Source organism: Parasteatoda tepidariorum, chromosome 10, assembly GCF_982258835.1.
Source record: "Parasteatoda tepidariorum strain Cologne lab strain chromosome 10, Ptep-v5.0, whole genome shotgun sequence".
Taxonomy (NCBI): domain Eukaryota; kingdom Metazoa; phylum Arthropoda; class Arachnida; order Araneae; family Theridiidae; genus Parasteatoda; species Parasteatoda tepidariorum.
Genome location: NC_141764.1, coordinates 78688925 through 78714141, shown reverse-complemented (window position 1 = coordinate 78714141; position 25217 = coordinate 78688925). Strand labels below are relative to the sequence as shown.

Here is a 25217-nt window from a genome sequence, read left to right as displayed (position 1 = left end):
AGTTGATCATATGTTTAAAATTCACATCATTTAAAGACACATTCTATAAATACATAAGCAACAAGAAATTCAGCACACATGACGTCATGGAATAAATATGTTAAAATACACAGCAAAAGATGCTGACAATGTAAAATTGCAAGATTTTTTTCCCTTGGAAGAATTCAGGGAAGTTTTAAAAAAATATTTCAATAAATAAGGACAGATGAGTAATTATATTAAGTGCAACATACTTTCTGATATTGCTCCCAGAGTTACAACATTAAGGTGGGCAAAGATATGATAGGACCGTCAACTGTAAGGACAGCAAATAATTTTTCTTCTTCTTTTAAACAGGGTTTAACATTGCGGCAATATCCTCATTATATTTAACATTGTTGAATAATATCAGCAGGGTGTGGAAAAATATTGCGAAAAACCGAGATATTTAAATAAGACTTCCTAAGTAGATTTTAAAAGCATTGAACACGTGAATTAGAAATTAGAATTTTTGTTCTGATGAAAATGTCCAATAGTGCATCAAAAGTTTAAATTATTATTAATTTCGATGTTTACAATACCCAAAACTCAGTTTCAACAGCATGCGTTAACATGCTTGATTGAAGATATATTTAAGACTATAATTTATTATCTGCAGCATTGACTTAAAAGTGTTTGCTGCTGTAAAATACAACATAAATTAGTTACTTTTTGTGTTCAATGTTGAAAAGCTTGTTTACAAGAAAGTCAAATGAATTACGAAAATTTATAAAAAATGGTTACAATAAATGGTAAACAAATACAAAATAAAACTGCTCGCATTTTTTAAAAATTTGAAAAAGGAAGCCATTTTTACTGATTTTGAAAATATTTTTCATCAAGTTTTAAAATGAAATTTTTCCTTAAAAATATAAAATAGCTCATTGAAAAAAAAAGTTATTATAATGTCACTGAAATATACAAAAACATACAGTATTTTGACAAATATATATAGTTCTCGAATTCACATTACCACATTCAGTCCTCGGCAGATGATTGATTTTTTGGATGGAATATTTTACACATGTCAAACCAAATAAGATGGATAATAATACAACTAAACAGCATGGAAGTGAAAGATGAGATTTCTTTGACAAGAGAAAACAACTCAGCATGGTTAAATGTGAACTCGTGTAAACCCTGTAATTGCAATGACTTTTATGCCATTAAGAAAAAAAATTGAGCACAATTTTTTCTCTTTAAAATATAGTTCATAATTTATACACAGAAGAAAGTTTCTTTTTTTTAGTTTAATTTATTCCAAATGAATATCCCCGTCTTTTACAAAAATAAAGGTCTTGAAACATGCTGCCCTTTTGGACAGGTCCTTCTCTCAACCGGTTTGACTTGGCACTCAACTACAGGCACACTAATACAAAGAAACGATCACAGGCCACTGGGAATGTTGTCTTCATGATTCACACACACACACTTATGTCCCTTTAAGAAGTATTTTCTGCCTGCCCGTTAGAACGAGGCCGGTGGACCAGAAAATGAGTTAGTTTGGTAGGTAGGGAACCAACATTGAGTTGATAAAATTCGACCAGTTGGATAAGGTCGTAGAATTTGGTACGTCCACTGTCCAGAGAATAACAAAGCTGGTCCTTTTCATCAACCTGTAGGTATACAAGAAATATATATATTATTTAATTATTATATAATCAATGAAATTCAAAATAATAGTGAATAGTACTGAATCTTTGGAATTTTTTCTTGAATGGGCAAACTTATGAGGACACACTTATCTGGGAAATTTCAAATTAATTATTCAACAATTTTCGTATACATTCAGTTTATATTTTCTCCAATTTCGTTGTTAAAAAGCCTTTTAATCATTTCTTAAATATTCGTAAAAATTGTCTTTTTTACCATTCCTAAGTATTTATAAAAAATCTCTAAATTGTTGGCATAAGCAAAAAAATTTTTTTTTGCAGGCGATTCATTTATTCTAAAATTGTTTAAATAATATCATGGGTAAAAAACTCTTTTAATTTTTAAGGGGCATTCTCACTGCATGCGAAAAAAATTGCAAATGTCATTTATGTATTTGCATCTGATATAGATCACAAAAGAAAAATAATGTATTTAAGGTTAGTCCCTCTAATAAATAAGACTGGAAGAAACCATATGATCATAAACTGTTGGGGTATTTAATTTTTAATTTTGCATACCGTACTTGCGCACAGGTGCATACGAATAAGCAACAAAGAGAAACTCAAAAGAGCATGAAAAGTTATTTCTACTTGAAGACATATAAGATTTTATACTCAGATTTAGAAGATTTAATGCTTCTGCATTTTCAAGACTTGAATCACTGTCATAACAGTTTAACAGTCTGCATAGCCAGATTTTTTAACAAAAAATAAATACTTTTTAAGCACTCTAAAAATATTTTAAATTACTTTCTAAAAAAGAAAAAAAATCATAATTAGGATCTGTGCAGTGATAAAATTTTTTTTCTATCGTTTAAAGTTATTAATTTATAAACATAAAATCAATAAAATTCATGAGCATTTTACAAAACTTTACATAATTCTGATAAATATTGCAGAGAAAAAAAAAGTCTTCTTAAAAGATAGAAAATTAAGCAATTTTTACAAACCCTGATTAAAAAAAGAACCTTTAAAGGGTTTTTAAAAAGCGTACTTCAAAAATAAGCACAATTAAACACTTTTTACAAAAGCTACACACCCTGTTTAAGTTTCTTATGAAAACTTTTCTTCTAAAACTGAAATTTTAAAACAGATCTTAAAGGTTCTTCTAAATGGTATTCTGATGATAAAAAATAATAATAAAATGTTTAGAAGATTCGTGGACAGTAAAATTTATCATACAAGTAATATATTTTTGAAGTTACAATCTAACATGCTTATTGTAAAATAAAATATATAAAAAAATGGGCATTAAAGTTAAAGTAATTACTATACAAATGAGTACAAATAACAATTTAAATGACTTACTTGAAATATTTGGCAATGATGGACTTTATTTTTGTAAACATACGACAAAACAAAGCTTCCGGGATTACGTCTACTCTCTCTTACTAAAAAGACACTATAAAAGAAAAAAATTTTCTTACTAGTACAATAATCAGATATTAAATATAGCTATCAATATTGAAATTGATTCTTAGAAGAGAGTCATATATGTTATGTAATATTATTTTTATAACTATTTTATTGTTATTATCTATAAATATAGTTGCTGAGGAACAAGAAACATTTGTTAAATCAAATATATCATCTATATTAATAAAACCCTAATCATGGAAAGAGATTTTATAAGGCAAAACTTAAAAACATGAGATCATTTATTATTTACAGTAAAAAATATTAATTATCACGTTTATTGATTTTGGTTAATCTTGTAAAGTTAACGAAGAATTGCAGTTTATAGAATTGCATTATATAGCTCTTCGGCTGTAACAAATTCAGAGTGCAAATTAGGATATTTTAAAAGTTGAATATTAAAAAAGTATGCTGTATGAATTAAAATTGATTTAAATAATCAATATAACAATTCACAATATAAATGAAAACTAATTAAGTGTCAATGAAATGGATCTTTTCAAATTTAGGTCACTAGTTAACAAATAAAATATTGAGGAAGGATTCTTAGAAATGTTGAATTTCTTGAAGAGCAGATCTTTAACTTATTTATGTAGGAATGGGCTATTGGTGATATCATACTCAATGTGGAAAACTATACCTGTGCACACTACAAGTTAGACTAAAGGACAGATTGTTATTAACAGGATTCCCACTCTCAAATAAACAAAAAAAATTTAATTTAATATCTTTCAAGGACCTAAAATTAAATTTTTCAATGACCTACCCAGTAATATAGTTAGTATGCTGAAATACATGTCAACCAGATTTTATAATTATGATGAAGCAGAAATAGTATATTTTCAAAGCACAATGCTCAATTGACAAAGAAAAAGCTAATAATAGGCTTATCAATTTTACATTGTTTAATAGTTGCAGCATTTCTTAATGTGAAGCTCACAGCTATTAATGTAAATGGTTTGGTAGCTACATTGCTGGTTTAAATCAGTTTGAAGACGATCAAAAAATTTCCAAATGACATAGGCATACCTGCCAACTAAGACTGGTACCAGTAAAACTTCTTGTGAAAATTTTAATGAACCATATTAGAATTAATTAAAAAATAATATGACAATACACAAGCATTATCATAAATAATTGATAAAATTTATTATGTAATTGCAAGATTATTAAAATAAGTAGACTCCTCTTTTTAATTTGTTAAATAAAATTGTAGTTTATAAAAAATTTACATTGTAAGATAAAATTTAAAAATTTAGAATAACTCTTTATTACTTCAAAATATCAGTTATGTGTTTTGAACACAATAAAATCTTACGTAATACAATATTTTACAGATTACAAACTAATATTTATCAAACTTTATTTTCTTTAAAATAGATCATAAATGGCAAAGCATGATTTTTAAATTGCATGTATACAATATGCAAATCGATATTATATGGAATGAGAAGCAAGTCTAGAAAATCGCATAAATTATGTATCAAAAGTATTACTTGCAAATTTAAATGCAACATTTGTTTCAGAAATCCGACAATATGAATAGCAAATAACAGTTTGAAAAATGTACTAAGTAACAAGTCGTAAATCGCGATAAGTGATACTTAAACCATTTTAATGTGATTCATTGATTACTTTGGTTAATTCAATGCAAAACAAATGCGTGATTTGCTAATGATTTTTATGGAAAAATCAATGAGTGATTTGGTAATTATTGCAATGCAAAATGCAATTTGTGATTCAATAAGCAACTGAAAATTAAAATTGTGTGCATAGACTAAATGCTTTAATTAATAGGAATAATTAACTCCCAAGTAGAATATAAATTAATTTTTAAAGAGGATTTGTAGTATTGTACCAAGCACATGGGTTCGTTTGTGTTGGAGACTAATGACACAGTCCTTAAGACTCCCAAATTCAACAAGCCTTCCAAACTTCAATAACAGAAACTTCCAGACAGCAAAGATAGCACTCAGATCTGATAATTACATTTTAGTCAGTTTAGTTTGATTATTACAGTTAGAGGATAATAAGACAGTCCTTAAGACACCCAAATTCAACAAGCCTTCTTAATTGCATTCGCCAAAACTTCCAGACAACAAAGATATTTATAGCACTCAGATTCGATAATTACAGCTTAGTCAGTGATTATTACTGTTAGAGGAATTACTGGCAAAACACAGGTTTTGAAACCTCAGACGGATCATTGAACTAATTCACTCGAGTCTTCCAGATCAGAACCCTACTGAAGTCAAAAGGCAGACTAATTTTTATTCTACCTACAGTGAGACACACTCTTACTTATATAGGCTTGACAATGAAATGCCGTAAACATTGGTTACCTTACTTTAAAACTCTTAAGTTTCCAAAAACTGTCATTTTGTAGCCAAAATGGTCACCAAGAGGGGCAAAAACATTGCAGAGCCTTCCACAGGAATTACATTAGGCCTTATTTTCTTTCTAAATTAAAGTATAATCACGCAATTCGTTTGCAAATTTTCTTATTAAACTGATTATTTAGGGTCTGTCTGATATATATAGCCACATAAGCAAAGATTATTCACAAATTATACCAACATTTACATATTTGTAATAGGATTTTGAGTAATAAAAAAAATTGCAGTTTCTACTATTTTATAACAAGACATTCAATCTATGTAAAATATTTCAAACTACTAAAAATTTTAATTAAATACATATTATGTTTTATCTCCATAATAAGAATTAGTATAATTCATATGGGAGAAGGTTACATACCCATCAACAGTGCCATATTTGGTCAACAGATGTGTTGCTTCATCTCTAGACATCCCCCTGTAAAACCAAGGCTGCAAGAAATGGACTCCCATATCTGACTGCGGTCTAGCAGAGGGACTGGAGCTCAAATTTTGTGGGGAATTTCCACCAGGAGCTCGACAGTAAGGCAAGCGACGCTGAAATTTTGAATCATATATAAATACATTCAAGGCATTAAAGTTAGCCAAAATTACAAATTCAGGTTACAACATTTATTTCATTCCTTGTATAATATTTAATTTCTTGAAAAGGAAAATTAATTTCAAAGTAAAAGATTTTAAAGTCGATACCTTCCACGTATGGCCTTCAGCAGCTTCAATTGCTTTTGCTTCGCGGGGATCTTCTACTACACGGCTTTGAGACCCAGTAAAATCCATTGCCACACGGGGTTTCATTGGTGTGTAGTCCTAAATAAATATTTAACATAAAACACTTAATAATAAGGTAAATATTTATTAATATTTCTAATCATGAAAATACATAATAAGATTTTAAATAAATAATCACAAGAAACTTAAGCAGTAAGATATTACCAGATTGAAAACTTCATTCACTTCAGAAATAACTTTTGCCATGTTTCAAGCACAACAAAAATAGGCACTCATTTTCCAGACTTGCCAGGAGGGAACGTAAAAAAAAAATTGATTTAAAATGAATTGATCTTTTTCTCTCTCTCTCGGCTTCTTTTTCACGTTTTGTTTCTCCCATTTGTTTTCCTATTTTTTGATGGCAACTTAACGTTTTTATTTCAAATCATTTTTGTTTCTTCATATTAACATCTGGCAAGTCTTGAAAATGAACACCTATTTTTGATGCGCTCGAAACATGTCGACTGTTATTTCTTATTTGTGTATTTCTGAAGTGTATTTCTAAACGTGAATGAAGCTTTCACTCTGGTAATACATAAAATATAATAAGAATATGCTCACATTTTCGATACAGAATTTAACACATCAACACTAATTTTGTGTTGACAATATGAGTTAAGGAAATGGTTTAAATGTTCCAAATATATGTGATGCTAACCAAACTGTTTGTGAATATAGTTACATGAATATATTTTTGTAATGTTTGTTAACTAACATTATATGAAAACATTTAATAAATATTTTTGTAAAAACACTGTGAATTGATGTAAAGGATAAACATTAGGACATTTGAAAACATTTAAAGAGAGATTTAACTTTTTCAATACTAACTTTCTGTAAAGTAATATTTGAATTTAGTATCTTTAGTATATGATTGATCAAGTCATAGAATTTGTTTAAGAAACCAAACAGAAAATCAGTGCAGTAAATGTTCCTCATAAAGCAAACCTTAAGATATGAAGCAGTATATAGAAGTTACAGAATTTTCAGTTAGTAGATAGATCACTTCACATATATTTAAACATATGTGCTAAACATTTGTGATATGCATCAGATCAATGTTAATATCTTCAAAATAATTTTTAATTAAAGATAATTTAAGAAACAAAAATCTGCATTTAAATATTCATTATTTACATGAAAAAATTCAAATTAGCGGGAACATGAGATATAAAATCAAACAAAATAATCTACTTTGGTTTGCTTTAGAGATTGTAAAATTAATGCAATTTAAAGAGAATTGAAGTTTATAGAATTATGTTACATAGAACTTTAACAATACAAAAGTGAGTAAAATACTACTTATAGAATTATGTTACATAGATCTTTAACAATACAAAAGTGAGTAAAATATTACTTATAGAATTATGTTACATAGATCTTTAACAATACAAAAGTGAGTAAAATACTACTTATAGAATTATGTTACATAGATCTTTAACAATACAAAAGTGAGTAAAATACTACTTATAGAATTATGTTACATAGATCTTTAACAATACAAAAGTGAGTAAAATACTACTTATAGAATTATGTTACATAGATCTTTAACAATACAAAAGTGAGTAAAATACTACTAACAGCTGGTAAAGAATCAACAGAACTGGACACCCTATTTTCCATGGAAGTAACTGGACTATCTGCATAACGTGTAAGGACTTCTTTGTAATTCTCACGAATTTTCCTGCCATACTAGAAAATTTTTTTTTGTTAGAAATTTAAGTCTTTTTCATACAAACATATGTAATTAATTATAGTTTCATTATCAGAGAAGTTCATGCAAGTGTCTATTTCTTAACCTTTTGTTTATGGTTGGTACAGTTAACTAGACCCGAATAGCAGGTGTTATAATATAAGCAAAAGGTTAATCAATGAGTTTCACTTATGTAATAATTGTTTATTATTTTTCTTGATCAATTAGATCAGGTTTGTCTAAAATAATAAAAATTAAAATTTTTATTATTTATCAGTTGAAAAAACTAGGGATGTTACAAAACATTCGGAAAAATATTTCTTGAAAAAGTTTTATCTTGTCTTTTATTAATTTGAATACATTTAAATAGAGTATAATCTAAAATCTTATTTTTCACTATACATTATTCAAAAAAGTTTTTACACTTATTTGTAAAAGTTGTACACAGCTTGCAAATATATATGTTCTGGAAAACAAATGAAAAAGCGAAATATGAATACTTCAAACTTTATACTAAACAACGAGTTTTGTACTCCTGATTTCTTAAAATTATGTTTTGGCAAGTCAATTTAGTAGTTTTTTTCCCGACCCTTTTTTGTTTTAAGAATATCTTTTTTTTGTTGCATTTTTGATATTTTTCTTATAGCTTTCACTTTTTTCCTGTACGGAAATATAGATAACCGGTAACATAGGAAATTGTGATTTTCAACGTTAAAGTTATGTTTTTAGAGCTATGAAGTTTTTTTCTCTGTTTCTCTTTTGCTTTTTTTATTAAATTAATGATTTTATTATGCGGCAGCATTTTTTAAAGCGCGTTTTTAATAAACTTTATTCTTTTACCACCACCTCTTTGTTTAAAAGTCGAATTGAGGTTTTAAGTGTTAAATTTTTTGTTTATTATGAACAAAGGAAACGAAAAACGTTTCTATTATGATATAGCATTGAGAGGGTTCCTATTATACTTCATTCTTTTTTCTTCACTTTTTTTGTGAAAATACACTAAATAGAAAACCAAGATGTTCAGCTTTAAAAACTTCTTGCCAGAATGTAAACGTTTGTTTTCATAGGTATTATTATTTTTTATAGGCATTATATTGAAAACACAACATTCTTTAATGTGCCTCTGATAGACTGTATTCCTTTTAACGTTTCATGGATACTTTTTTTCCCCATAAAATATTATTGTTGGCATTAAAACTTTTGTTTAAAGAATTAAGAGGATTTCTTTTTATTCCACTTTTTTTCTTTTCAACTTGTAAGTTATTAGTTTTCTTTTCATAGCTTGTTTGTTGTTTTCCTATTTATTTTAAATATTTCTTATGGATAAACTATTAGATATTTTTCCACTTCTCCCCATATCAATAATGTAGCTAATGTTTACTTATTTTTCAATAATGACTAAACATATTTATATAAAAAAATAATATTCATTAATGATTTATTAAAAAAAAGTTGCTATTTGGCCGATTTTTTTAGTCGAATAATCAGAATTGGCTATTGTCAAAATCATTATTTGTTTCATCCCAAAAGAAATCAGCAAAATTCTAAAATCTATCTATACAATCTTTTTCTATAATTCTGTAATCTTTGAAGATCAAGATTTCATTTTTCAAAAAATGAAAAAATTAAAGCATAAAATATTGTTAAATCAAACACAGAAATTGTAGAATTCTTTAAAAAACACATCAAGGTAAAAAGGAGAAAAACAGAAAGATAGCAGTCATAAAATTAAACTTTTGTAACATATGATATATTGAGTTGAAAAAACTTTCTAGAAACTAAACAAATTTTTATTCCAAAAATATTGTTTATACAACAGGACATATTTTATGATAAAAAAGATTCCTTGATATAATATTTACAGATATTAAAGTGCAGAGCAATAAAATAAAATAATAGATAACATAGTAAATAAATTTCATCATTGATGAAAGTATTAGATAAAAGAAGCAACATAAGTTACTCAAAAAAAGTTTTATCTAAATTACAAATTATCTACACTGATAAAATAACTGGAATTAAAAAACAATAATAGTATGGGCAAAACATTTTTAGATAACTGTAATTGTCAACAGAAATCAAATTTGTTTTCAAAATAAATTTGTTTCATAAGAATTTGAAACAAATTATCTATGTAAATAAAATAGTTGGTATGTTTTAACTTATAATGTTCGTGATGTATTTTTCGTTACAACATAAAACTTAGTAACATAAAATGCACTGTGAAAAGCAAAGGCAAACAATAAAAACCAACAACAATTTAATACATAAATATATACACATTAATAACTTACAAAAAAAAAGTGAAGCCACAATTAAATATTATTTATGCAATTAACTCAAATTAAAAAAAAAGTAATATTTTATGGATAAATGTAATTTAATGGTCTTTCTAAAATTTAGTTTCAATATTTTCCGATTTTTACCCCATCATTTTTTTTATTTGTAAATATTAACAAATATTTTCAACTTTCATTTTATTGATATGAAAAGCTTTTATTAACAAAAAAACTGGTTTAATGTTCCTGTGGTTATTAGTTTGACTACCTCTATAATAGATTATTTAATCTCTTGACTTAGATATAAAACAAGAATTGAAATTTATTCAAACCTTAGCTAATCGCAGTGCTACAATCCAACATTGGCGATGCTTCTCACTCTCACAGCACAGCCAAAGGAGATTTCTAGTATCCTCTTCAGGAAAAGACGTATTCTGAAACACATTAATTTAATTGAGCTATAAAAATTTCTTTAATGTTTATTACTCAAATAAAATTATGTAAACAAAAATAAGCATATGCAATACACATATAAATTTATAAGGATATGAAATTCTAGCAGACCTTTGCCCTTTAAACAAGGAAACTGCAATAATAAATAGATAACTATCATGTATTTGTTGCTTTTAAAACTAATCCAATTCACATTAAAGTTGAGTTTTTTTAGCTACTATGTCTTTACAGCTTTGATGAAATTGTTTTATTGAAATTGTATTATCGATTAATAGAAGAAAATGTCTGTGAAATCAAGACAACCAATTTTATTCATCATTACAATTATTCTTATGCAAAGACATATCAGGATGTCACTAAGTAAATATTTTTTCTTCTTCATTAAAAATTACTTGAAAAGATTTCGCATAACACATTTTAATATAAAAAATATAAGATTTTAAAAATAATTAGCAAAATGATGAACTAGATAGCGAATTCGGTTAACATTTATTCACGAAAAGTATAGTAAATGAAAGTTTTAGGGAAATTGAGACAATCGGTTTCATTCACTCTTATCATCATTTCAGTTATTATTTTATGCAAGGAAAAACAAAGATCGTATTAAGAAAATTTTTTTAAACCTTCATTTAAAATTGATTGCAAGTATTTTACTAATAAATTTAGCTATCAAAATATAAAATAAAATATAATTAGCATCATGATGAACTAGACGGCAAATTTAGTTAACAACAATGATCAATGAATAGCTCAGTGAATGAACATTTTAGTAAAATCGAGACAATCAGTTTTATTCATTCTTATCATTTCAATTATGCACAGACATATCAGGATGTCATTAAGATTTTCTTCTTCATTTAAAACTGATAGAAAAGATTTGGAAGGAAAAATTTAAATATCAAAATAAAAGGTAATGTCAAAAATAATTAAATTATTTTCATGATGAAAATAGATGGCAAATTCAATTAACAACATTGGCAAATGAAAAGCTTATTGTATAAAAATTTTTAGTTAATCACACTATTAGTTTGATTCAATCTTATAATCTTTACTCATTTCAATTATTCTTATCTACAGAAACATCAGGATGTCATTAAGTATATATTATCAAATATAATTAGGATCAAGATGGCAAATTAAATTAACAACATTGATAAATGAAAAGCTCAAAATATGATAATTTAAATGAAACTGAGACATTCAGTTTATGAAATCACAAAAACAACAGAAAGTTGTTAAAATAATTTTTTCTCTCTTCATTGAAAGTTCATTATTAAAACTAAGCCTTAGTTTTCAAATACAAACAAAATATCAACTTTTTAAATAAAGTGAATAAAATGAGGGGAAATTAAATTTAATATATATATTAAAAAAAAATTAAAAATTGCAAAACAGTTAAATTATTTAGTTTTTCATGAGAAAAACAACTAAATGCTTGAAACAAGAAACAAAATTAAACATAAACAAAATTATCTCCACAGTTTTTTTTTATTGTGATCTCAATTTCAAATAATTATCACATTTGATCAAGTAAAGATAAGTTGATTTGTGGTTAATCAAAACGTTTTGGTACAAATTTTGAACTTCATTGCAGATAAGAATAAATCTTGCTTATATTTTAAACATACATTACTCAACACCAGGTTAGTTATTTTCACATTTTTTTCTTCTTATCAGATGCAAACATATCTTACTTTTAGGCAGAAGCTGTACGATGTTGGTGTAGCAGAACCGGAATTCTCAATTGGTGTGTAAATTTCATACTCTGTTAAATCACGGAACGGCCAAAACTGTTGTTTTCCATCCTGTAAAACAAGTAAAAAAAAAAAAATTCAATTTTAGAACATTTATATAACTCTATATATTATGCTTAAAATTCATTTTATGTATTAGCCATATAATACACTATATTTAAATTAATGAACTTCATTAAAAAAAAAACAGATACACAGTAACTTAGATCAAATGTCAGTCACATTGTCAGACTATTAACCAGTACTAAATTTAATTACAAAAACCTGATAGTTTAGTATTAAATACCATCTTTATACATAGAACTGATAAAAAATTTAAACTTCTGCTGTTTGTAAACATTATTTACAGTAGATGATATCAAAAGAAATATAAATCACAAATACTTTCTAAAATATCATAGACTTAACGTGTGTACAATATTGCTACTTTCAGTAGAGTTATAAAAATAAAAACAATCACAAATTCAAAACGAATATAACGACCACAAATCCATATATTTAACATGGATGAATAATGGACTAAACTAATTTATACCAAAATCAAAACATTTTTCTCTCACACATTCCCTGATAATTTAATCAAATTTCAAAAGAACACAAACACTTCAGCTAGCTCATGTGAAAATATTTTGGGACTCAAATTAAAATGAGTCTAATTAAGCAGGTTGGAAATAAATTGATACAAAATTAATTGCTGATTGCAAGATGAATTGATTTTAAAAGATCTAAGAAAACATTAAATTAAGGGTAAAAGTTTTAAATATTTTATGTTCACTAAATAAAAAGGTTGTAAATAAAGAGCATATTGCAGTTTTGTAAAACTGAACCTAAACAATGTTACACAATTGTTATATAGCGTAATTCAAAACTATCTAATTTTGACAAGCAATTACACATGGCATTGCAGAAATAAGATCTTTAAGTTTTATTTATATGTCTCATCAACCTGCAATTTTTTGCTTTTGTTTTCTTCTCACCTAACCGTAACATCTGCTCCTGCACCCCAGAGCCCAAAGTCAAGAAAATTGAGATGGGCACAGTAGGCCTTGGCCCTCTATAGGCTGTCGCACCACTGAGTTCAGCTTAGTAGTTTGTTTTATTTCAATGTAAAATATTGAAACAATAGTCTAATTATACCCAACTAAAGTCCCACTTTTATGAAGGAATACCTGCAAGTATAACTGTGCTTTTAGTCCTCGAAGACTGTAATAGAAAAATTCATAGGTTTGTGTGAGAAATTCATGGAAAAGGAAAGAAAATTATAAGCAAATATGTATACATATGTTTTTTTATAAAACCTGCTGATAAGCATGTAGCACACCCAACAATCAATATAATACTGAAACTTGTGTTTAAATATGATCTTTAATACATAAGGGCTAAGTTAAAATTATCTTCAATTAGCCATAACACAAGATTTTAGTAAAAACAATGTTAACTAATTGAAAAAAATCAGTACCTTGGAAGAATAGGATGAATTTGAGAAACATAGAGTTGAGCCTTCGATGCGAAAAAATATTCTTTTCCAAGATTCTTTACCTGGCTCTTTACACCATAGAAGACTTTGAACAACAGGTGACTTTTCTCCGTTATTCAATATATTCTGTTAAAGCAAAAAATTAGGATTTAGTAAACATGAAGAGTTAAAAACTTTTTCTTTATTCTTTACTGAGCAACAAATTTCAGGAATTATTCTCTTAATTTATATTGCATGAGAAAAGTAAAGGTTTGACCCTAACTTTTATGAGTCACTAAAAATAAGTATAGAATATTTCATTCTGGTATTCTTTAACATTGTTTTCTGTTACATTTCTCAAAATATATCATGCAATAAAAGCTCAATATAATGAGCATGACATATTAAGTCCACTATTAAGACAAAATTCCAAGTCACCTTTAAAATGCTAATATTAAAGATAGAAAAAGTTAATAACTAGTTAAAAATGTCTAGCTTTCCTCTATATCATAAAGTTATTTTTTTAAGGCAAATTTTTTTTTTTTTTTCTGTTTGCATTTTAAATGAAAATGAGCAAAATGTAAGCTATATTTATTTTCAATATCAATGCAGAGAAAAGTGAATTGAGAATATCATTTAACCTTATTTTTTCTTACAATTTTAAAATTTTCGATGGTTAAAAGGTACAAATGTGGGAAGGGGGATGACAAGCCTTATGAAAGAAAAATTCTTCTGCTAATTTTAGGAATCTTGCTTTATACTTAAAAAGAATTTGTACTTGCTGACCTAACATCCACCATGTTTACTTATCTCTTTCTGTTGAAATTCATTATTAAAATATTTCATAAAATATAGTATTTTTTTCAATGCACAGACATTACTCTCTGAAAAAGTATATTGATTTCTTTATGATATTGCAGTGTGAAAACCACTACAATAATACGATTCCAATGCACAAAAACATGTAATCTATCTTGGGGTACCTTTTTTTAAATTTTCATTCTTACAACCGTCATTGAACAGCCGACCCAATTTTTAGGTTTATGTCTACTAATGTTCAACTCCATAGCCTTGTAATTTTGAACCCAACCCAGAAGACAAGGGAGCTTCTGGATCAAGTATAGGGAGAAATTTGCTTTCATGGAGGACTTTTGATGGAACTAACCCGTATTTGCGTTACATGGAGAGGAAGAACACGAGAACCTCCCACGGTTAGCTTGACGGCAAGGGGACTCTAACCCATGATCCGTCTACCACAGAGGATATTTCCCGTGAGCACTGTGCGAATTCATATCGACCAGCCATCACTGTGATTCAAACCCGGTTCACATCATTGGAAGGCAAACGCGAACGCTCTATCTCCTCAGCCACCAGGAGTACCTTTTGATGCAGAAGGTTGACATTGTCAGTAGACTTTTCACCACATTTGTGAACTGGACGTGATCTGAACATGCCTACTTCGATAGATGGCCCACAATGAACAGTTGACTTGTTATTAGTGACTGTGACATTGCCCTCCTTGTACTGTTGCTACCAAAGTCTCCTTCACACACCACTGCAGCTTGTACATACTCGACTGCTGGTAGCAACAAAAAAGTGACTATGTACACAACCGCGAACTTAATAGCGCTCTCACCACCAGTACTCAAAATGCGGAACTTAATACAGTTGTCCCTGTCTTTCGCAAAACAGCGATGAATCAATGAGTGATATCCATTCATCAAATTTTATCCCTGATAAAATTTTGGTAGGGGAGTATTGTAGTGTAACTACCACTACAATAATACAATTCCAATTCATTAGTATATAAGATGTGTTAAGTCAATTCTATCTTGAGGTTCTTTTGATAGATCACAGCCGACATCATCGGCATACATGCCCCACAATATAAATTAGATATTTCTTTCAAGGGACTAGAAAAAATATGGAATAAATTTTGTGGTATTTAAAACTATTCAATATAAACCAAAGTTAAAATTTTTTTTCTACTTTTGTTTTGAATCAATAAGTTTTGATTCAGAAATAATAAGTATAAATATTAAATTAAGATGAATTAATAAAACTAAATACACATTTAACAACAAACTTGAATAGTTCACATAAATCAATAACTTTGCATAATAGACATATAATTAACTCTAAATTCAAAACATAATATAAATATAACATAATTTAATAAAAATTGATAATAAATATAAATTATCAAAAATTAAAGAACTAATACAAATTAAATGACAACTAAAATCACCTGAAGGGTAACAAATTTTGCCAAATCAGGTGATTCTGAGAGACAATCTAATGGTATAGATCCTAAATCAAGCATGGAAAGTGGGAAGAATTGCTGAAAAATTAAATAGTTACAAATCAAGAAATGGAATATAAAAAAAATATTTTAAGAAGTAAACATTTAGCTAGCATGGGCAAAAAGAATAAAAAAAGACATTTTATATTCAAACAAACAAATTACAACTTTGCATTAAGTCACTTTTACATTAAGCAAGTTATTTTACATTAAGCAACATTTAGTGCTTTCATATGCATTTTAAGTAAATAAAAGATCATATGATGATTGGAACACTAAACGTAGTCTCTCTCTAATATATATATATATATATATATATATATATATATATATATATATATATATATATATATATATATATATATATATATATATATATATATATACATATATATATATATATATACATATATATATATATATATACATATATTGTTCATGAAAATTTAATCTTGGATTTATATTCAATGGAATGAAAACCAATGACAAATCCAGAAATTCTATCTAAATCTAGAATTTTATTTTTAATAATTTTAGCACTGCCTAAATTTTTGTAAAACAGCACAATTTCAATTTCACCTGAAACAAGTTTTCAATATAAAATTTAAAAATCACATAAAATATTCCACAAAAGTTAATTTTAAGTTTCAAAAAGACAAAAAGGAAGGCACAATATTTTATAGTAATATCTAAGCGCATTTCTTATTCAAATTTTAAAATTAAATGAAGGTACAATTAATTTCAAAGAGTGTAGTAGGTACCCACTACTAATGTAGTAGGGCAATTCTGCCATTTACGAATGTTGCATTTGCGGACTCTAAAAACATAGAACTCAGTTAACAAAATTAGAAGGGTTCTAATAATTTCAGTAAAAAGAAATCTTGCCGTATTTTAAATTTCTTTTTTAAAAAAGTTAAAAACTAGGTGATACAGATGTAACACAATATGTTATAGACATAACAGGTAGTTCATATATTTATATTTTTAAAAACTTCTGCACATTTTCAAAAACTGGAGTAGGTATAGATTACACCAAGACTTATTTTCATAAAAATTATTAGAACCGGTTGATTTTTTTAAAATGTGTTACATGCTTTTTAATTTGACAAATACAACATTCAGAAAAGGTGAAATTGCCTTATAATTATCTAAAATGATTAGGGGGTCCGGAAAAAAATGTCGTTTTGGCATATTAAATATACGTTAAGTCTTAAAAACCAATTCAGTTTTTTTTTAATAACCATTTTTATTCATTTTCGATCCGGCATTGAAAGGTTGTTGCTGATGAGGGAGAATACATTATTAATTTAAAATAAAATCTTGATAACAAATATCAAATGCACCGAAACGACATTACTTTCCGGTCCCCCTAATACTAAGAAGAAAGTAGTGCTGTTATACCTGAGGTGTTCGGAAAAATTCATATTTACAAAAATCTTGTTTAAAGATGAACTTATTTTCATTTTCTGATGTTTCTTTTTGACGATTCCAAGAGGCATATACTTGCAAGATGTCTTCATGGTCTTCTAAGCTGCGTTCTATGGAATCATATAAATGAAGGGAAAAAAATAGATACATTTGTTAGGCTTTCATGACAATAAATGCTTAAAACAAAGACTATTTGACAATGAAAGGCTATCTATACCTATCCCAAGTGAAGTAAGTTGTTCAGCCAATGTCCACGTAGGGGATCTTGAAACATTGAACTTCAAGGCAAGAAGTTGGCATAAGTCGAGCACTCTGAGATTCTCTTCAACCACCAATCTCTGCTGCTTACCATCTTCTGTGTAGAAGTTAAGTGCTACCTAAATAAAGAAGTGAAAGATATGTACAGTGTGCAAAAAAATAATCAAACCACTCTAAATTTTGATCTAATGATTGGATCTTCATGTTCTAAGACTCAATCTTAATGGTTCGAGGGGGTCAGATCAAATTGCAAAATTATATTTTAAGTTACAAAATCAAAAACACACTTTTTCTGAATAAACATAGCTGTTTCTTCCGAAGGATTTGGATTTCTGACATCCAAACTATAGAGGGCAGACACAATTTAAGCATTATGGTCCCAATAGGTCAGGAGAGCTTTTCAAAGTTTGCAACCCTAAATTTAATTTCACTTTTAGAGTTTTTTTTACATATCTCATAAACTATTTTCGTGAATTGATAAATTTTTGCACATAATCTAAAAATTAGTTTATCTAAAGATAATTCCATGCAAAAATTAACTTTCAATAAAAATTTATTATTTCATTTAACAACATTCGAAAAAAAGTTAAATTGTACAGTACTTAGCTTTTTGCATCAATTTATAGAATGTAATTTTACATGGCAAAATACAAAATGTGGGCAAAATAAGTCGAAAAGTACCTGAAAAGTATTTGACAGATTTCACTCAGATTTTATATTTTGCCATGTAAAATTACATTCTTTAAACAGGGATGAGATTAGCCAAAAGGCAAAAAAGCTGAATTTCCACGATAGTAAATTTCACTCAATCGCAACCCTTTAACAATAAATTTCCAGAGAGTTTAAGGTAATAAATAATGTGTTGACATACAATTGCGTACTAATCAATTATTATATAAATGATTACATTGATACTTAACATTTAGTGAAAATAAAAATTACCAATTGAAAAAATAAAGCTGGAAATTATATTTTTCCTCAGTTCACATAAGAAACAATTATTACTTGAAAAACTACCTGGTTTAGCAAATTAAAACTACTGAGAATATACATTAATATTTCATTTCTTTTAATAAATACTGTTATGTTATTTATAGCAAATATATCAGTATTACTTTTTAAATTATATTGAAAAAAAAAAAAACTTTAACAATGGACCGAATCATTATGTTCATATTATAGTCTAATCTAACTAGAGCTCTTTGAAACATATCAATAACAGTGAAGTAGAAATATATAGTAACTCTTCAGCATAGAAAAATTGCTATTTTAGTTTGAAAAATTACACGACAATCAGCAACTGTTTAGATAATTGTTTTTTATTTGATAAGAATTTAGCATTTTATAGCATAAATAACAGCAATTATAAATAAAATTTTGATGATAAGCCAATTAACTCTTTTTCCAAAAAAAAAAAAAAAAAAAAAAAAAATTTAAATTAAATCCCTTTTTAAGTGATTGCCTTTGTTTGCTATATCTTTTATGTTTGCTATATTTAGTCGTTAGTCCATCTTCAAACATCTTGTGACAAATCCTATTTTTTTTCTTTGCAAGCACAGAATGTAAGTTTTGAATTTATTCCCTTCCAGTTTCTCTGATGTTGTAACACTCACATATACTAATATTCGTCATTAGAAAAACAGTCACCTTTATAGTAACTAATTAAAAAAAAATTTACTTCTTGCAAGAATCGCGATAGTTGATCTTAAAATTGCGTGCATATGAATAACAATTATGGATTTTGAAATCACATGAATATAAAAATAGATATACGATTTTGAAATTGAGAAAATACAAACTGGGATACAGAATTTTTAAAACGCGTAAATACAAATCACGATTCATAATTTTTAGATCGCGTAAATCCGAATCATGATGCGTAATTTTTAGAATGCGTGAATGCGAATCCCAATGCCTTATTTTAAAATCACATATAAATACGAAAATCAATGTTTGATATTATAAACCGCATGCGCAAATCAAGACATTGAATTTTAAACTTGAGTGAATACGAATCGCCTACATAGGTTTTTAAAAAGGCGTAAATACGAATCACAATATCGGATTTTTAAATCTCGTAAATAAGAATCGTAACGTACAATATCGTAACGTTAAGAATCGCAACACGCAAATATGAAAAGCTATGCTTGATATTAAAACAGTGTCAATAAGAATCGAGATATTAGCAGATTCCAGGCTTGGGATCTCTAAACGGCTTGTCAGAAGCAGCGTCGTTTGAACTACAAAAATCGGATTTATCTGGAGGACGGGTATAAAATTCGGAAAATCTCATCTGCTGCGAGTAAAAAGGGAGAAAATAGCTAAAATAAGTAAAAATGAGAAAGGATTGGTAGCTATGTAGTTTGAATTTTCTGTTTCTCTTTGAAAATCGGTGAATTTTCTGAAAAAGCGGAATACTTATAAAAAAAAGTGAAATTTTTAGAAAAATCTGAATTTTTGATAAAAAAGCTGAAATTCAAGAGATAAAAGTGAAAAAAGCAGAAATCCGCTAAAAAGCGGAAAAATCTCATCCTTGAATTTAAAATGATGTTAAAAATTGTATACTTTACAATCCAAATTTTTTCGATTAAAATCAAATAAAATAACGACAAATATATATTTACTAAAAGTTATTTTTGTATTGGATTTGAATGGATAAATGAATTTTATAATTGTGTGCACATTTTTCCAAATTCGTTTAAATAGTTCTCAAGATATGGAGAAATATGCAAAAAGGAAAAATTAACATTAAGGGGTCCAAACTTTGCACCGCTCTCCTGATCAACCAATTATTGGGACTTTATTTCCCAGATTGCGGCTACCCTATATCTTGGATGCCAGAAAACCGAATCCATCGAAAAAAAGTTTTTTGTATTCAGAGTACGTTTTTGTTTATGATTTCGTAATTTAAAATACCTTCGACAATAATTAATTAGCACATTTGAGCTCAACTTCTTGTGCCATTAAGATTGCGTCCTAGAATCTGAAGATCCCATCATTAGATCAAAAGTTATTCAGGGTAGTTCGTTTATTTATTTATTATTTATATCTCTGTGCAGTGTACTAACTGCTGTTATTTAGGGAAACAGACTAAGTTAAATTATAAAGAACTGAATCTTGTAAATTCGGATGGTCCTTTATACTTTACTGAAAAGCAAATCGATGTATTTTAAGTTGAATGAATGAAAATGAAGTTTAGGGAAAGATTTTGTAGAACAAGTTTCAAAGCAAAATTAATAAATAATAAATAAATAATAATAATAAACAAATAAATATTGTTAAATTATTTTCATTGTTTCATGATAAAAATGTGTGACATAAAATTTTCTGTTTAGTTTTAAGACTTTTTATTTTTAAACTTTGGATTATATGTAACATTACTCTTTCATAGCTATAGTTAGTTTAGTAAACTACAGCACCAAAACTTTTTAAACTTAAGAGAAAATTTAACATTACCTTTTAATGGTTCCAGTTAGTATAATTCTTAAAATGAATTGCGTTTCATTTTATTTGAAAGGTTATTAGCCCTAAGCCACAAAATATGCGTGTGATAAAAATCGGTCGCGTTTAAGAGCTCAAAAATTAAATCAGACAGTGTTCAAAACTGAGCTCAAGAATTTATGTTAGTCATGAGAAAAATTTTATGTATTGTTAATAATTTGGGTTTAATTATGTAGGCATTTATAAATAATTTGATATTTAACTACTTAAGGTTTTTCTCTTACAATATAAAAAGATAATAAGTTTAACATGTTTTTATGAGATTAACGATAGTTGATAGATTAATGCTTCTTTATAACACGATAATGGCATTTTAATACGTTGACACACGAACAAATTTATAATCTGAAATATAGTATCACGATACAAGGATAAATAGGGAATACAGTACTATGTGTTACAATGAATATTGAGTGATTGATAATTATAGAAAACTACAATGTCGTGGTCATTAATGAGAGCCTAAATGTAAAATAACACGATAATTTTATATAACGATAATCGTGGAACATGTAACTTTTTTTAAAATTGTAATTAAAATTTTCTAGACGATTTAGAAAAAATACGTATTTTATTTGACTTGGATAATGAAATTATTGTTTAATGTAAAAATTATGCTAAATAGAAAATATCATTATACATGATTAAATTTTGAAATTTTATTAAGATTTCTAAGCATGTTAAAATTTTAATAATCATAATTGTTCTAAAAAGATGGCGCAAAGTTAATAATCGACAGAAATAGCAAAAGGATGACAGGAAGAAATGAATACAATAGAAATATGAAAATTATGCTATCGATCTGCATACATACAAAGCTGTTTTTTCCAAGGTCTGCTCTTTTTGATTTTTTGAAAGCACTGAAGCATGAATATCTCAAGAAGGCAAGAAAATTTATGATGCTTGATAAATTTTTCATTATCGACGCAAATAGAGAATCAAAGTCAAGCAAATAAATAGTTTGAAAAAATGGGTTATAGAACATTTAAAACGAATAAGTGATTCATGAAAAATGCAAATCTTGTTTGATCTTGAATAATACATTTGCAAGATCAAAAAGGAAATAATGAATTTTTAAATTAATTTTTACAAGGATAGTTATTTAACATATGAACTCAGCAAAATATAGCAATCTATGAACTTTTTTTTTTCGAATGAAATTTACATAAATCACATATAGAAAGGAAATTTTACAAAAAAATTTCTATTTTGTTTTGTTCATTAAGCTACCTAGAAAGAAAAAATCTGCATCTGAGGTAGGCATGGATGAAATTATTTTGCATTAAACTTTTGCAAGGTAAACATTAGAGAACGATTACAAATAATGCATTCTAAAGAATAAAACAATTTTAAACTAAATAAGGTACAAGTGTTAAAGAACTATAAACGGAAAACGATGTTCACGAACTAAAATTTATTTGCGTAAGAGCAAACGATTCCTAAAATTTCCTCTTTTACAAATCGTTTGCTCGAAAAATATTCTTTTGTTCACTTTTAAACAGTATTTTAAAATGAAAACTTCCAAAAACTAAAGTAGCATGTGAATGCAGTCACATAGTTTGCATAGATTTGAGCGAAATCTGTAAGCTAATCCTAGTATAATTTTTATTTTAAATTTTCAAGCGAATATTTTAAATAGACGAATAGCACACCCAATAATCAACTGTCAACAATGAAATGTACCAAATTTTAGGAACTTCTTACCTCTCGTGGTTCACTGGCTGATTTTTGGCTAGCATAGGATGAAAATGTATCAGATTCTACGGAGGATGCGGACGTACCAAGCAACAACTGATACGAGATGTCGCCTTCTTTCGGCTTTCCACACCTAAACAGAACAAAAATAACATTACAAAAATAATTACAGAAACATAATATTCAAAAAAAAAAAAAAAAAAAATTGTAATTACAAGCACATATGACCCATCTGCTTTTCTACACACGTGTACATCTCACAAGGTTTTTACATAACCAAATTCAATATTAAAGTCATCATAAGTTAGAACACTAGAAGTGAAATCTTGAGGCAACGAAATATGAGTCAAGTATAAGTGAAATCGAGAAGTCAAATTCTGTGTATAACTCTAAAACATAGCAGTGAAATCTTCAGAGAACGAAATATGAGTCAAGTATAAGTGAAATCGAGAAGTCAAATTCTATGTATAACACTAAAACATAGCAGTGAAATCTTCAGAGAACGAAATATGAGTCAAGTATAAGTGAAATCGAGAAGTCAAATTCTATGTATAACACTAAAACATAGCAGTGAAATCTTCAGAGAACGAAATATGAGTCAAGTATAAGTGAAATCGAGAAGTCAAATTCTATGTATAACACTAAAACATAGCAGTGAAATCTTCAGAGAACGAAATATGAGTCAAGTATAAGTGAAATCGAGAAGTCAAAATCTTAGCAGGAAAGGTAAGGAGGGAAAAAGGCACAAAGCCAGAAGAGTGGGACAAGTTACAGCATCTTTATTTGATGTTGCAATTCGTTTCCCAAAGCCCTTAAGTGTTTATTTACCCATTGCAGGGCCTCCCGAAGGCAGATGTGTTTAATAAACTAAGGACAAAGGAATTTTATTTTCCAACAAAAAGTTCAATGCCAAATATTTAGTTATCAAAACTATAAATTAAAAACAGGTCGTGGTGTGGTAATCAACACCATTTAGGAATTGGTACAGTAAAAGATATAAGATAAACTAATTGGTAAAACCCCAAGAGAAAGGTTGAATAAATTGTATCTTAGTTTTTATCTTAAATTATTTCTGGCTCAGTGATTTGGCGGTACTAATTCGACTTTTGTTTAACGGACTTTTTTTTTTTTTTTGAATATGTCCAGACACTTACGGAAATTTGAACATTTAAATGGATTACTTAAACGAGAATGTATAATTTTTTTTTGATAATTAATAACACTAAATAATGTCTCTTGAATGCTACCAATAATAGACATCTTTAATAAAAAGCTAATATCCACACTATATTTTATTACAGCTTTAAAGCCATTTATGCTATCAAATTTTTTTTATTAATTATAATTTTATTAATTATAATTAAAAAAAAATTTGCCAAATTTTAGTAAAATAAAACTTCAGTCACACTTGAAACGTTTTTAAATACAAAATTTTACATGTGAATATAAACATGCACGTTTTGTTAAATGTTTACGCGCATAACAATAAAAAAAAAATTCATTATTAGAAAACAAAATGCATTGAAATCAAAATACTTTCAAATTCAGAATACTTGAAGAACAAAAGAAACGAAACAAAAAATGCGATCAATCGCAGACGGTCTCGCACGTATAAGAGAAAAGACAGACGGGAAGTTCAAAGATATTGACTAGAATCCTGGAATATCTCGATCGAAAAATGGACTTTTTTCTAAAAAGAAATTTGATTCTTTTTTTCTATCTAGATAAATTTTCTAAAATTTTAGATAGAAGTCATAGTTTGCATGCATGAGAAACGAGGAGTTATACCAGAAAATATGTTATGATATAGACATACTTAAAAATACCGTTTATGAACGATAGCGACATGAAATTGCATTACTATTCTTCATTGTAATGAATTTTACAAAATATGGATAGGACACTTGACTTGCATTTTTTTTAAACCAACTACAAATTACTAATATTTTAAAATAAGTTTAAATGATAATTTTTTAATTTAATTATGGTAGATGTAATAAAAACCCTCATAATATTGCTATTTATCAAGACTGGTCTCAAAAAATAAGTCTCAGTTATAGTTAGCATTCTTATATTACATAAAAAATTGACTATTGCTTTAAATTCGTTAATCACTTAAATACTTTATAATATTAAATTTTTTTAGGT

General features: G+C 27.3%; 1 protein-coding gene across 6 annotated transcripts in view; it reads right to left on the bottom strand.

The window, feature by feature from the left end:
• Positions 1–314: 314 nt before the first annotated feature.
• Positions 315–25217, bottom strand: part of LOC107443613 (growth factor receptor-bound protein 14) — a 107823-nt gene continuing 82920 nt past the window's right edge. For all 6 annotated transcript variants that reach the window (XM_043046967.3, XM_043046996.3, XM_071184156.2 and 3 more), the window contains 12 exons: positions 23079–23202; positions 17833–17992; positions 17589–17725; positions 16134–16226; positions 13889–14032; positions 12370–12480; positions 10555–10656; positions 7832–7942; positions 6173–6289; positions 5844–6019; positions 2979–3072; positions 315–1634 (listed from right to left, as the gene is read on the bottom strand). In XM_043046967.3, the coding sequence (XP_042902901.1) occupies positions 1461–1634; positions 2979–3072; positions 5844–6019; positions 6173–6289; positions 7832–7942; positions 10555–10656; positions 12370–12480; positions 13889–14032; positions 16134–16226; positions 17589–17725; positions 17833–17992; positions 23079–23202 (1543 nt within the window). In that variant the 3' untranslated portion in view covers positions 315–1460. The remainder of the gene's footprint in view (positions 1635–2978; positions 3073–5843; positions 6020–6172; positions 6290–7831; positions 7943–10554; positions 10657–12369; positions 12481–13888; positions 14033–16133; positions 16227–17588; positions 17726–17832; positions 17993–23078; positions 23203–25217) is intronic.